The 12,193-nt window shown below is 52.6% G+C and overlaps 1 protein-coding gene across 1 annotated transcript in view; it reads right to left on the bottom strand.

Moving 5' to 3' along the window:
- Positions 1-12,193, bottom strand: part of ADAMTS7 (ADAM metallopeptidase with thrombospondin type 1 motif 7) — a 64,465-nt gene that overhangs the window by 40,441 nt on the left and 11,831 nt on the right. Inside the window, exons 4-9 of the mRNA XM_055556011.1 lie at positions 11,550-11,715; positions 10,239-10,423; positions 5,290-5,373; positions 4,825-4,949; positions 3,339-3,488; positions 2,069-2,212 (exon numbers count right to left, since the gene is read on the bottom strand). Of these exons, the coding sequence (XP_055411986.1) occupies positions 2,069-2,212; positions 3,339-3,488; positions 4,825-4,949; positions 5,290-5,373; positions 10,239-10,423; positions 11,550-11,715 (854 nt within the window). The remainder of the gene's footprint in view (positions 1-2,068; positions 2,213-3,338; positions 3,489-4,824; positions 4,950-5,289; positions 5,374-10,238; positions 10,424-11,549; positions 11,716-12,193) is intronic.

The following is a 12,193-nucleotide window of genomic DNA, read 5'->3' as shown; positions in this document are numbered from 1 at the left end:
CACTGTGCTATATATCAGAAATTAAACACATAAATCAATTATACTTTAATAAAATTTTTTAAAAAACAGTATGATACTGGCACAAAAACAGACATACAGATCAACAGAACAGAGAGCCCAGAAATAAAGCCACACACCTATGGTCAATTAATTTCAATAAAGGAATCAAGAATATACAATAGAAAAACAGTCACTTCAGTAAATGGTACTGGGAAAACTGGATAGCTACATGTAAAAGAATGAAATTAGAACATCTGTCTCAAGCCATGTACAAAAAATAAACTCAAAATGGATTAAGGACCTAAATGTAGTACGGGAAACCATAAAACTCCCAGAAGAAAACATAAGCAGAACACCCTTTGACATAAATTGTAGCAATAATTTTTTTGGATCTGTCTCCTAAAGCAAAGTAAATAAAAATAAACAAACGAGACCTAATTAAACTTAAAAGCTTTCACTCAGTGAAAGAAACTATCAACAAAATGAAAAGACAACCTTTGGATGGGAGAAAATATTTGTAAGACATGACTGAGAAGGAGTTAATATTGAAAATATGTTAACAGTTTATACCAGTCAATGTCAAAAAAAAAACAACCAGATTAAAAATATGTGCAGAAGACCTGAATATATATTTTTCCAAAGAAGACACATGAAAAAAGGTTTAACATCATTAATCATCAGAGAAATTAAAACCAAAACAAGGCATCACCTCACACCTCACAAGGTCTATCATCAGAGAGAACACAAATAACAAACGTTGGCAAAGATATGGAGAAAAGAGGACCCTTGTGCACTGTTGGCAGGACTGTAAATTGGTGCAGCCAGTGTGGAAAGCAGTATGGCTCAAAAAGTGAAAAACAGAACTACCGCGTGACCCAGCAATTCTACTCCGGGTATATACGGGGAAAAAAATGAAAACACTAATTTGAAAAGATACATGCACATCAGTGTTCATAGCAGCCCCACTTATAACAGCAAAGATATGGAAACAAACTGTCCACGAACAGATGAATGGATAAAGAATATGTAGCAGATAACGGAATACTGCTCAGCCACAAAAGGCATGAAATTTTGCCATTTGCAACAACATGGATGGACTTAAAGATTTTATGCTTAGAGAAATGTCAGATGGAGAAAGACAAATACTGTATGATATCACTCACATATGGAATCTAAAAAATAAAACAAATAATGATTACAACAAAAAAAGAATCAGATGAGAGAATAAACTAGTGGTTACCAGTGAGAAGAGGGAAGGGAGGAGGGGCAAGTTAGGGACAGGGGATTAAGAAGTACAAGCTATGATGCATAAAATTACAAGGATATATTGTGCGTGTGCATGCATGTTAAGGTGCTTTCAGTTGTGTCCAACTCTTTGTGACCCTCTGGATTGTAGCCCACCAGGCTCCTCAGTCTATGGGAGTCTCCAGGCAAGAATACTGGAGTGGGCTGCCATGCCCTCCAGGATATATAGTACAGCATAGGAAATACAGCCAACATTTTATAACTATAAATGGAATATAACCTTTAAAAACGGTAAATCACGGTTGTACATCTGAAAATATATAATATGGCACATCAACTTTATCTCAATAAAAAAAAACTTGCACTAATCATTTAAATGTTTTGTCTTTACTTAAAACATTAAATAGTAAAATTTGAAATACCATAGCGTCGCACAGAGTCAGACACGACTGAAGCGACTTAGCAGCAGCAAATTAAGAGAACACAATAGAAAGGTAAAGCCATGTATTTCAGTGCCTTCAAGGGCACTTTCTTTCCCGCTTTTCACTGGCCCCCACCGGCCACACGGCCAGCTCTGCACCTCCTCCACCTTCCTTTCCTGCCCTGCTTTGGCTCCTGTAGCCTCACTTAACATCCTGCAGTGCTCTGAAAACCACCCTGCGCTCCTCGCGTCCTCATGCCTTTACCAATGCCTCCTGTACCAGGAACACCCCACTCCTCTCCCCGCTATACTTCTGTGGACTCCCGCGCATCCTTCAAGGTGCTGCCCCGGCAGACCTCGACCTGAGCGGCTCGACGAGGCCCGGGGCTGGGAGAGACTTACTCGAGGAACCTGGTGATGTACTCGCGGCTGCAGCGGGACCAGGTGAGAGGCGCAGCGTCGTACAGGAGCTGTGGAGACATGATGAAAGGCCGTTTCCCAACGGGCTCACAGTCATTGCCGCTTCCGTCATGCTGAATGCCAAAACTGTGTGAGAGCACAGGCCCCAGGGGCGGGTGAGCCGGCGGGAAGCCCGCCAGCCCACTCCCTCCCTCAGGGGTCTGCGAGGTGCCGGGTCCTGGCTCTGCCACCAAACCACCGTGTGGCCGGGGGAAAGTCACACCCCACCTCTGAGCCTCTGTTTCCTTAAGGTAAAACGTGGGTGTGACAACCAGCTGCCCGGGGCCCTCCAGCAGCTGATCCTGAACTGAACACCAGGGACCACAGAGCAGCCGAGCGTCTGGGCTGAGCTGGCCAACAACGGCCAGCCAGGTGGCACCCAGGGGGCCCACGGTGGCCCCCGCAGCCTCACTGGCACCAAGAACAGTCTGACAGGGTTCCTCCCCACCCCAGGTCCTATCTCAAGGCTGTGCAGTGGAGTTAGGGAGTCCGAGCTGCCACGCCACAGGAAAGGTCTCGGAGACCATCCTTGGAAAGACACGAAAATAATTATGTGTGCTGAGCTCTTCCTATGTGCCAGGCATCATACTAAGCTCTTTTCAGAAACACTATCTCACTCAGTCCTCAGTGATGAGCCAACCCCTCTGACCAATAGTGCTCTCTGTAAGCCTGCCCTCGTGGGCTCCCAGACCATCTAAGATGCTGCCATACTCACAGCTAAACAGTCCAGGCACAGATGGCTGAGGGCAGGGGCCATGCTTAGGCACAACAGCCTTACACAGAAGTGTCCAACAGAGGGAGCCTTTCACATCCCTGAATCCAACTCCCTCAACCAACAGGGAGCATACAGAGGCCCAGAGAGGGCAGGGAGCTTGCCTAGGGTCGCAGAGTAATTAGGAATGCGGTGGGAGGTGGCAGGGACCAAGAGTCAAAGATGCAAGCGCTGAGGGCAACAGGGAGGTACAAAGACCCATGGTGACTTTCCGGCCCATCTCAATCCCACTTAAGGCTTAGTCCTCTCCTGTGTAATAGGGAAGCAGCCTGGCTGCGGGGTGGGGACAGGGCAAGGACAGAATGTGGCTAGGTTGGGCTCATTCCTCAAGACAGGGCTCCCTTCCCTGGGACTGCATGGGCCATCAGCCTGGCTGGCTGGTGCCTCCAGGTTGGGAGGTGAGGCTGGGTTCTTAGTGTGGCAGTGGGGGTGGCAGGGTACCTGTGCCCGAGCTCGTGGGCCACGGTGAAGGCCAAGGGCAGGCCCGTGTCCTCGTTGATGTTGCAGCTGCGGTGTGGCTGGCACATGCCCGCCACGTGGGACAGGCCCAGGGTCTCGCAGGGCTGGTTCATGGCTGCACACAGGTCCTTCCTGCACGTGCAGAGAGAAGGGGGCCCTCAGACTGACCTGGCCTGGAGCCAGGCCCTCCCAAGCTGAGGGGGCCAGAGAAGGACCCCTGCTGACTCTGAGGGAGGGTGGGAGCAAGAAGGATGCTTATCCCATCGCTCTCAGACCAGCGCAGGAGCCTTCGGGAAGCAGCGACCCTTATTCACACAAGACACCTTTCTGGGCCTGGGGAGCAGACGCATGCACAGACAATTTGGGTTACTACCCCAGTGAGAAGCTGCTGGAGCTCAGCAAAGGGAAATATTAATAACTCCACCTCAAGTTCAAAAATACTGCCTCTGAACTGATTAGGAGTTGTCAGAGTTGGGGTCATGTTGGAGTGGGGAAGTATGGGACAAAGATTTTCTGGTTATAAAAGAGTAGCACAAGAGATCCTTCTAATGGAACCATTCCATATCTAGACTGGGCAATGGATACAGAAATTACACGCGTGATAAAATTGCAGAAGACTAAACACACACACAAATAAGTGTATGTAAAATTAGTGAAACCTGAGTATGATCTGTGGATCATATCAGTGTCAATTTTCTGCTTGGGATATAACTACAGTTATGCCAGATGTTGGGGGCTTTCTTGGTGGCTCAGATGGTAAAGAATCTGCCTGCAATACCGGAGTGAAAGTGTTAGTCAGTCAGTCATGTCCAGCGCTTTGCGACCCCATGGACTGTAGCCTGCCAGGCTCCTCTGTCCGTGGAATTCTTCAGGCAAAAATACTGGAGTGGGTTGCCATTTCCTTCTCCAGGGGATCATCCCAACCCAGGGATCGAACCTGGGTCTCCCGTGCTGCAGGCAGATTCTTTACCACCTAAGCCACCAGGGGAGAGCCAGGTTCAACCCCTGAGTCAGGAAGGTCCCATGGAGAAGACAATGGCTATCCATTCCAGTATTCTTGCCTAGAGAATTCCACGGACAGAGGAGCTTGACAGGCTATAGTCCATGGAGTCATCAAGAGCTGGACACAACTGAGGGACTAACACTTTCATTTTCACACCAGATGTTACCACTGTGGGAAACTGGATGAAGTGTAGACGGTACCTCCCTGTATTACTTCTGACAACTGCATGAGAATTCACAATGAACAGCTCACAATGAATATTTACAGTAAAAAGCTCTCCCCAAGTGCTATTGAAATCCTGTCTTGGATCAAAGGTGTGGAAACCCTCCTCCAGATGAGGCTCCTGAGAGCAGGGCCATGTCTGCCCCCCTCCTGGGGCTTCTCCCCGAGGGTCAGGTGGCACCTCCCTCCCACGCAGGCTCTCCCAGCTGCACCCCAGACCCCTCCCCTCCCAGCTGCCAGTACCTGGTGAGCAGAATGGCCGTGTCATGGTGCAGCGGGTGGGCATCCCCCTTCATGTTGATGCTTTTCTGCCACTTGCAGAAGCTCCTCAGAGTGTTGTCTGCGTGATGAGAGATCTTCAGGTCCTCCTGCAGGCAGAGAGCACAGCCACTGAAGCCTCCCCTAGAGCTCTGAAGGGTCAGGCCAAATTCTCCTCCACAGGAAGGTGGGGGACAGAGGCCCAGAGGTGGCAGCAGGCAGACCCGTGGGACCCAGGCCAGTCTCTGGTCTGACCACCCCTCCCAGAGGCACCTGCCAGAGGGGACCTAAGAGAGGGTCAGCCAGGGGTGGGGGTGACAGATGACACTGCTTGGGCCAAGGAGGCCCTGGCTGTGCCCTTCCACACAAGGCGGCTCGGGTGAGTGGCAGGAGGACTCTGGCAGGCGATGCCCATCCCAGGGGCCAGTGTAAGGTCACGTGACTTCCCACCTCCTCATCTTCCAGCAGGATCAGGCGCACGATGGTGATGTGGATGGGGTTCCCGATGCTGGGGTCATGAAACAGACCGGCCACCTACCCAAGAAATAAGGGTCAGGCTGTCACCTCAGATATACAACACAGGCAGCCTCTGCTCACCTCCAACCCACCTGGAGGGATGCACACCCATGTTCATACACAGGGGAGCTCACACAGTGCATGCATCCCATACATGGAAGTACTCACACCTGAACACACACTTCCCCAGCCCAGTATCAGCAGAACCTGGAGGGGACGAGAGGGCATCCCAGGCTCTGGGGTCCCGAGCATCTGTTTGGAATCCTATTCCCCAGCTTGCACCTCCAGATGCTGGCTGGTTGGCCCATCTCAGGGCCCTCCTCTGTCCTGGGCTGGCTCGGGCCTGCTGCCCCCTCTTGCCCTGGGGAGGCTGGGACCAGCATCCCAGGAGTGAGCCCTCTCATGAGGCAGGAACTGGGCACAGCCTGGGGGAGGGATGGAGGCAGGCAAGGCCCATCTTCCCTGGGGCTGACAGCCATAGGGCCAAAAGGTGTGCAGGCCTCTCAGAGGCCCCCAGAGCTAACTCCACTCAGCCCTAAGGCAGAAGGCCATCCCCAAAGATGGACAGCATGCCAAGGTGCAGGGAAATGGCAGGTAAAGCTGACTGTTCTTTTAAAGCTCCCTCAGGACAAGGAAGAAGCCAGCTCATGAGTGGAGACAGGGGTCAATTTCCCAGCAGGCAGAGATGTCAGGACACATCAGTTTTGAGTTGGCTTCTAGCAATTCCATCAAGAAAAATATATTCAAATAGGAATGGAGAAAACATGTACTGTTAAGAGGGCACAAAAGCCCTGGATAAGGGGATGAATCATACTTTCAGAGCTCAAGGTCAGGAATGGTGAAGTCAGTGATGTAGTAATGTGCCTCCCTCACCCCCATGCACATGCTGGGTCCTGGGGGCCCCTCTGCACTGCCTTCCTCCCCGACATCAACCAATTCTGCCTCCAAAATTTTGTCCTCTAGCCCATCTGCAGCCCTGCAGCCCAGCCATTTGTCTCTGAATGCAAACCCAATCACATTATGTCTTTGCTTAAAACCAGTGGGTCTTCACTGTCCACAGGTAAAGGGAAGGTCCTAAGCCTGGTACACAGGCCTGTGTGGTCGGTCCCTGTCCACCTCTATGGCCTCACTCTTCTCCTCAAACTCCCTCACTCCCTGGCTCTAACCACTCTGTCTGGCTTTCTCTCAAAATCCCATGATCCTTCCTACACAGGGCCTTGGCAGATGCTGCGCCCTCAGCCTAGAACACCTTCCCAAGTTATCTTTTACCCTTTCTCCAGCTCTCGCCCCTCCACCACGTCTTCTGAGAGCTTTTTCTCTACCCAACACTCCCAAACCACCATGAACTTGTCTTTTCTAGGACCCCCTCCATCACACGTGCACATTTATCAGTTTCATTAACACCTCTCTTCCCTCCAGACCATAAGCTCCATGGGCTCCCTCTGATCTGTCCAGGTTCCTAGCACATTATGGACTCAAGAAACAGTTGCTGAATGAATGAATGAAGCTCGAGCGCTTGTTTTTTCCAATGCATTATCTCATTCAAAAAAAAAAAGTAAAAATGCAAAGAGTCCCCTGGAGAAAATCAAATTAAAAGAAAAAAGTTTTCCTAGACAACATGCAAGTGAGCTTGGCAGCAGACCCCAACAAAGAGGCTCCAAAGGATGAGAAGCCCCTGAGGGTCTGCTAAGACCTGTCCCAGCAACTAGCCCACCTTATGTCCTGAATTAGGGCTGGGACAGCTTCCTGCCACCACAAAGTCCCCCCATTGTCTAGAACACTTTTCACTGTCCCCCCAAGAAGTATGGAGGTGAAACATGCTGGGAGGTACTGGAGGAAGGCAGGGTCATTAACTGTTGACTAAATCAACCAGTGAGTGTCTGTTTAAGCCTGAGGTCAGGGTGGTTATCTCAACTAGATAAACTATACCCAGGAAAGACAAGCCCTATTCTGGTGCAGGCCCAGAGAGCAAGCTGGGGTAGGCAGTGTTCATGAAAGATCTGGGGGTTACCAGTGACTACAAGCTCCCAATGAGCTAACAGTATGACAAGAGCCACTCAAAAAGGGCCCTTGGCCTCAGAGGACATGAACAGAATTGGGGGTGCAAAAATGGGGGAACCTCTCTTGTTATGCTTGGAATAGACCTACCTGAGCTACCTGGGTCTGGTACCCTGACAAACTGGTAACCTGTTGGAGGCCTTGGTAAAGAGGGTGAGGCTGTCCTGAAGGTGGCTGTGGGGCTGAAGAGCAGATCTTCAGTAGACACAACAGCAGCAGCTAACACTGACCAAGCCTAACACACCTGGTCCTCGCGCTGGGAGCGTCACGTGCCTTAGCTCACTGAATCTTCGCACCTTTCAGGCAGGCATAAGTATTGCCATCTTACAGATGGAGCAACTGAGGCTCCAAGAGAGGCTGAATACGGGATCGGAAACCCAGATCTGACTGCATCATAGTTTGTGCTCTTAAGTTTGGAAAGTGCTGCCTGCCTCCTCTCTGGAGGACGGATTCTAAACGTGTACAAGTTTGGAGGCTCTGAGGAGTACTGCAGTAAAGTCTGTTACTTTTTTTTAACCCTGTGTTGCCAAACTTTCAAGAGCACCATCTTTCTTCACAGAACATTTATTAGCATCTCTTGGAACAAGTACTTTCCAGAATATTCTTTGAGAAATGCTACAAGGCAGAGCTTCCCAAGCCTGGGATCTTATTCTTGTGCATCCATCACCATGTCCTTGGTACAGAGCTGACACTCAGCACTCATGTCAGCCTTACATGAACAAACATCTGCCCCAGAGGAAAAAGGGGATAAGTTCTCCTCACTCCCACCAACCTGTTCCCTCATCCTTCTAGCACACTCTGGCCAACACAGCTACCCAGCTGTCCCTCTCTGGGGCAGGCTAAGAGGCAGAGAGGACCGAGTGGGGCTTTGGAAGCAGATAACTCTGAGCTCCAGTCCCAGCTCTGCCACTCACCAGTTCTGTGACCTTGAGAAGTTCCTTGGACTCCCTGATCCTTTGTTCCTTTAACTACAAAATGGGGCTGAGGCTTAGATGAGGCTCTGGGTGTGGAACACTGGCCAAGGAGCAGGTGTTCAGAAGGCTCAGCCCTAACACCCAGTCCAGCCCCCCTTGGAGGCTGGCTGCCTGCCACCCATGCCCCTACCATTTCCTGGAGTCTCCCTGTCAGGTATCCAGCACTATTAGCCTCATAGGTGCCTCCACTCTGTCCAGACCAATGCTGGACTTGCCAGCTCACAAAAATTATGACACTGTCCAGAACATGTGACTGTGAAAGCCAGGCCCTCCCTCCTCCAGGGTGGGGCTCACAAGGTAAATGCCTGTGTCCTATGGGCTTAGACAGGGAGGCGGGAAGAGGTCCTGCTCTGGGGTCAAATCCTTGATGCCTGGCACACAGGGGATGTCACAGGGGAGCCTGGAGGGCTCAATACCATCCCACATGGAACACTCAGTAAAAGTGAGGCTGATGAACCCAGCCCTGGTGGCTCCAGCCAAGCTCCTAGGCCTCTTTCAGGCTGAGCCTGCGAGGGGAGGATCTCGTGGCCTGGAAACCTGGTCTTGCCCCCCTACCCCACCCCACCCCAGCCAAGGAGCAGGGCCCTGCTGTTCAGCAACAATCCCTCTGGAACCCTGGTGGTTAGTGGCTTGTCTCCCTGGGCAGATGAGGCTAAATGGAGGCTTGGCTGGGCCTTAGAGACCTCAGGTGCCAGGCAGAAGGCTATGGCCTTTATTCCATTAGGAGGAGGGAGCCAACATGGGTGGCCAAGTCGGGCAGGAACTGGCCCAGAGCTGAGCTTGCCAATGCAGACTCGAGCAGTGGGGGCATGATGGCCACAGACAGAGCCCCTTCCTTTCTCTGACCCTTGGCTTCATGGCTATAAAAGAAGTGGCCAGACCTTAGATGACCCAGAGCTTACACTTCCTTGAGTGTTTTGGGGGTGAAAGGCTGATATGGGGGAGGTCACAACACATGACACTGGCCACACCAGCTGCAGGGCACACACACCTGGCCTGCTCTCAGTCACCCAGCCCAGAGGGAAAACCGTGCTGTTCAGTGGGTAGCCTGCTAAGAATGCCAAGGGCAGATATCTCTTCTCCCCAGGGGTGCAGGAAGCAGCTTGGCTGCCTGAGGCCTCCCACCTGTACAACCTGGGGCAGCAGCTGGGAGGGACTGGCTGGCACTAAAGGAGTGGGAATCACCAGCTTCGACCTGCCACAGTGCCCCAGGGAGGACTTGGGAGATTGGGGCTCCTGTCCAGGTCTATCCTGGCCTAGCCTTGTGACCTGGGCAAGTCACTCAGCCTCACAGGGTCTAGTTATTTCTACTGTCCTATGGGATCAAGAGAAGTATGCCAACCCTCTTGTACCACCCAAGTACTGCTGTCATCCCCAGTTCACAGCTGAGAAAGCTGAGGCTAAGACAGGTAATGTGGCTTGCCCAAGGTCACAGGTCCTTCTAAGTCTAATGCCTGCTGATGGCTCAGGCAGGGGCTGGTCTGATTGGGCATTTCCACATCCCCAGTGACCAGCCCAGGTCCCAGCACAGGGTGGGGAGGTGCTTGTTTAGAGTGGTGTGGACGGGCCAGCCAGTCTACAGGCTCCTCCGGGCAGGCACAAGATCGAGGTTGCTTCATCCCCTCCTCCCCCAACTCTGGTCCTAGCAGCGGGCAGAGGCTGCTGAGCCAGTGGGGTGCCATGACCTTCAGTGGTGTCTCACATCTGCCCAGGTTCTCTCCCAGTGACTCAGGAGCTGGAAGCCTGTACCAGGCATGGAGCCTGGGGTATATACCCTTTGGAGTTCACCAACACACCACCTCCTGGCAGCCCTCACCACCCCCTACCACACGCCGCCTGCGGCAGCCTCACCATGTTCATGATGGTCAGCACGTAGCTCTCGACATTCGGCTGCCCGTGGTACTCCACCATTTTGGTGTCGGCTACCACCAGGGTCTCCACCCACTTCTCTTTGCTGACCGAGCGCCGGAATCGATGCCTCAGCCGCTGCCGCCGCTGTTCCCAACGCTCCCGCCGGGGCTCCAGCTCTGGAAACTCTGTGGGCCCAGAAGGGGTGGGGGCTAGCTGCCAGGAGGCTGGCCCAGGACACACGTCTCAAGGACCTCTCCCCAGTGAGCTCTCTCTGGGTCAGCGGGAACAGTGCTGGGATCAGAGACAAGGGGCCTACTCCCAGTGTGACTCTGCCCCAGACCTGTGCTGTGTGGCCCTGACCTAGTCACTTCCCTTGTCTGACCCTGGAGCTGCCTGACAATAAAAAGATAAGCCTAGCAGCCTCAGAGGATGACTTCGATGGGGCCATGAACATAGTGAAGCACTGAGCCTGTGAGGCGAGCTCCTGGGCCCGTATCTCCCTATGCTGATCCACCCCTGCTGGGGGGTAAGTACCTCCCAGCACACACAGACCTCTCAACCTAACCCCCAGCCTGGGGAGGCTGGCCAAGACCCCAGCCAGCTGACCCCCCTGGAGACCTGCCCCACTGCCCCAGGTTCCCCCCGAGATCAGAAGAGGAAGCACATCTATGAAGCTGGGGAAACTGAGGGCAAGAAGCAAGCCTCGGTGAGTATCTGTCCCAGGAAATAGAGTCCCTAGCCGTGGGCAGCTTGTGAAGCTGGAGCGTTCCATAGACCCCAGCAGCCTTTAGCAGGCAGCTCCTTACCTGGACTGGCCCAGCACAGACTGGCCACTCTGCAGAAGAGGTGCTGGGTGCCACACTCTAGGTCCCCAATAACAGAGGTCAGTTTTTCTGGGGTGAGACCAGCGTGGGGAGGGGAGGGAGGTTCCCGCCTAGCGTAACTGCTGAGGTTGCGTATGGCCCAGCCTTGACTGGACACTCAGGGAAGAATGGCCGCCACAGCTAGAGGTGTCACGGGCAGGGGGCAGGGAGGGGACATGGAGAGACTGAGCCCTGAGGTGGGGAGGTAGATGAGCTGGTGGTGAGAGGAGTCAGTCCAGGGGAGGAGCTGGTGCAGGCCCGACAGGCAGAGGCCTCAGGCCCATCACACATAGAGGGCACAGGCTATGATGATGCGACTGTTGGTTTGTCTGTGTCCCTTCAGTCCAAGAGGAGCTGGGCATGGGGGTGTTAACAGAGGTTTCTAGAAAGGCCCCTCCATGGTCCCAGACTCATCCTCTACCCCAGAGCTGGTAGCAGAGAAACACACCTTTCACCCCACAGGTGCCTGGAGCCCTGGAGTCCCCCGGCTCTGCCCACTTCTCAGGGACTTGGCGCTTGTATACCACATGGGGCTGGGCATGGCCAGGCCGGGCGGGGACACCATCCAGGGGCTCAATGAAGTAGTCCTCATTGGAGAGCTGGAACACACCTTTCTGGGAAAGAAGCACCAGGGTCACACGGGGAGGACTGGCACTCGGCTGCCCTCCCCCACCCCCAGAGGCCTGTCCTGCCCAGCAGAGCCCATCACGCCAACTGACCCCAGACACACTGTGCCTTCCTCCCTCTAGACCTTTGCTCACTTTGCACCCTCTGCTGGAACATCCCTCCCTACCACCTTACCCAGCCAAAGGCTTCTAGGCTGAGCTCAGAAGCCATCAGCCCAGGAAGCTGCTCCATACACCCACCCCACCCCTTAGCCCATAAGAAGTACAAAATAGGTCTGCATCCCCCACATTCCAAAGATAAGCAAGAATTACAATTAAAAGCTTAACACCAAGGGGAAAAAAAGCTTTGGGTTAGTAATGTACAACACGGTGACTATAGTTAATAACACTGTTTTGTGTTTTTGAAAGTTGCTAAGAAAGATTAAAAGTTCTCATCACAAGAAAAAAAACTATATGTACATAAATT

The sequence above is a fragment of the Bubalus kerabau genome, chromosome 19 (genome assembly GCF_029407905.1).
Source record: "Bubalus kerabau isolate K-KA32 ecotype Philippines breed swamp buffalo chromosome 19, PCC_UOA_SB_1v2, whole genome shotgun sequence".
Lineage (NCBI taxonomy): Eukaryota > Metazoa > Chordata > Mammalia > Artiodactyla > Bovidae > Bubalus > Bubalus kerabau.
The sequence above is the reverse complement of the archived record's forward strand: the minus strand, read 5'-3'. Positions and strand labels throughout refer to the sequence as shown.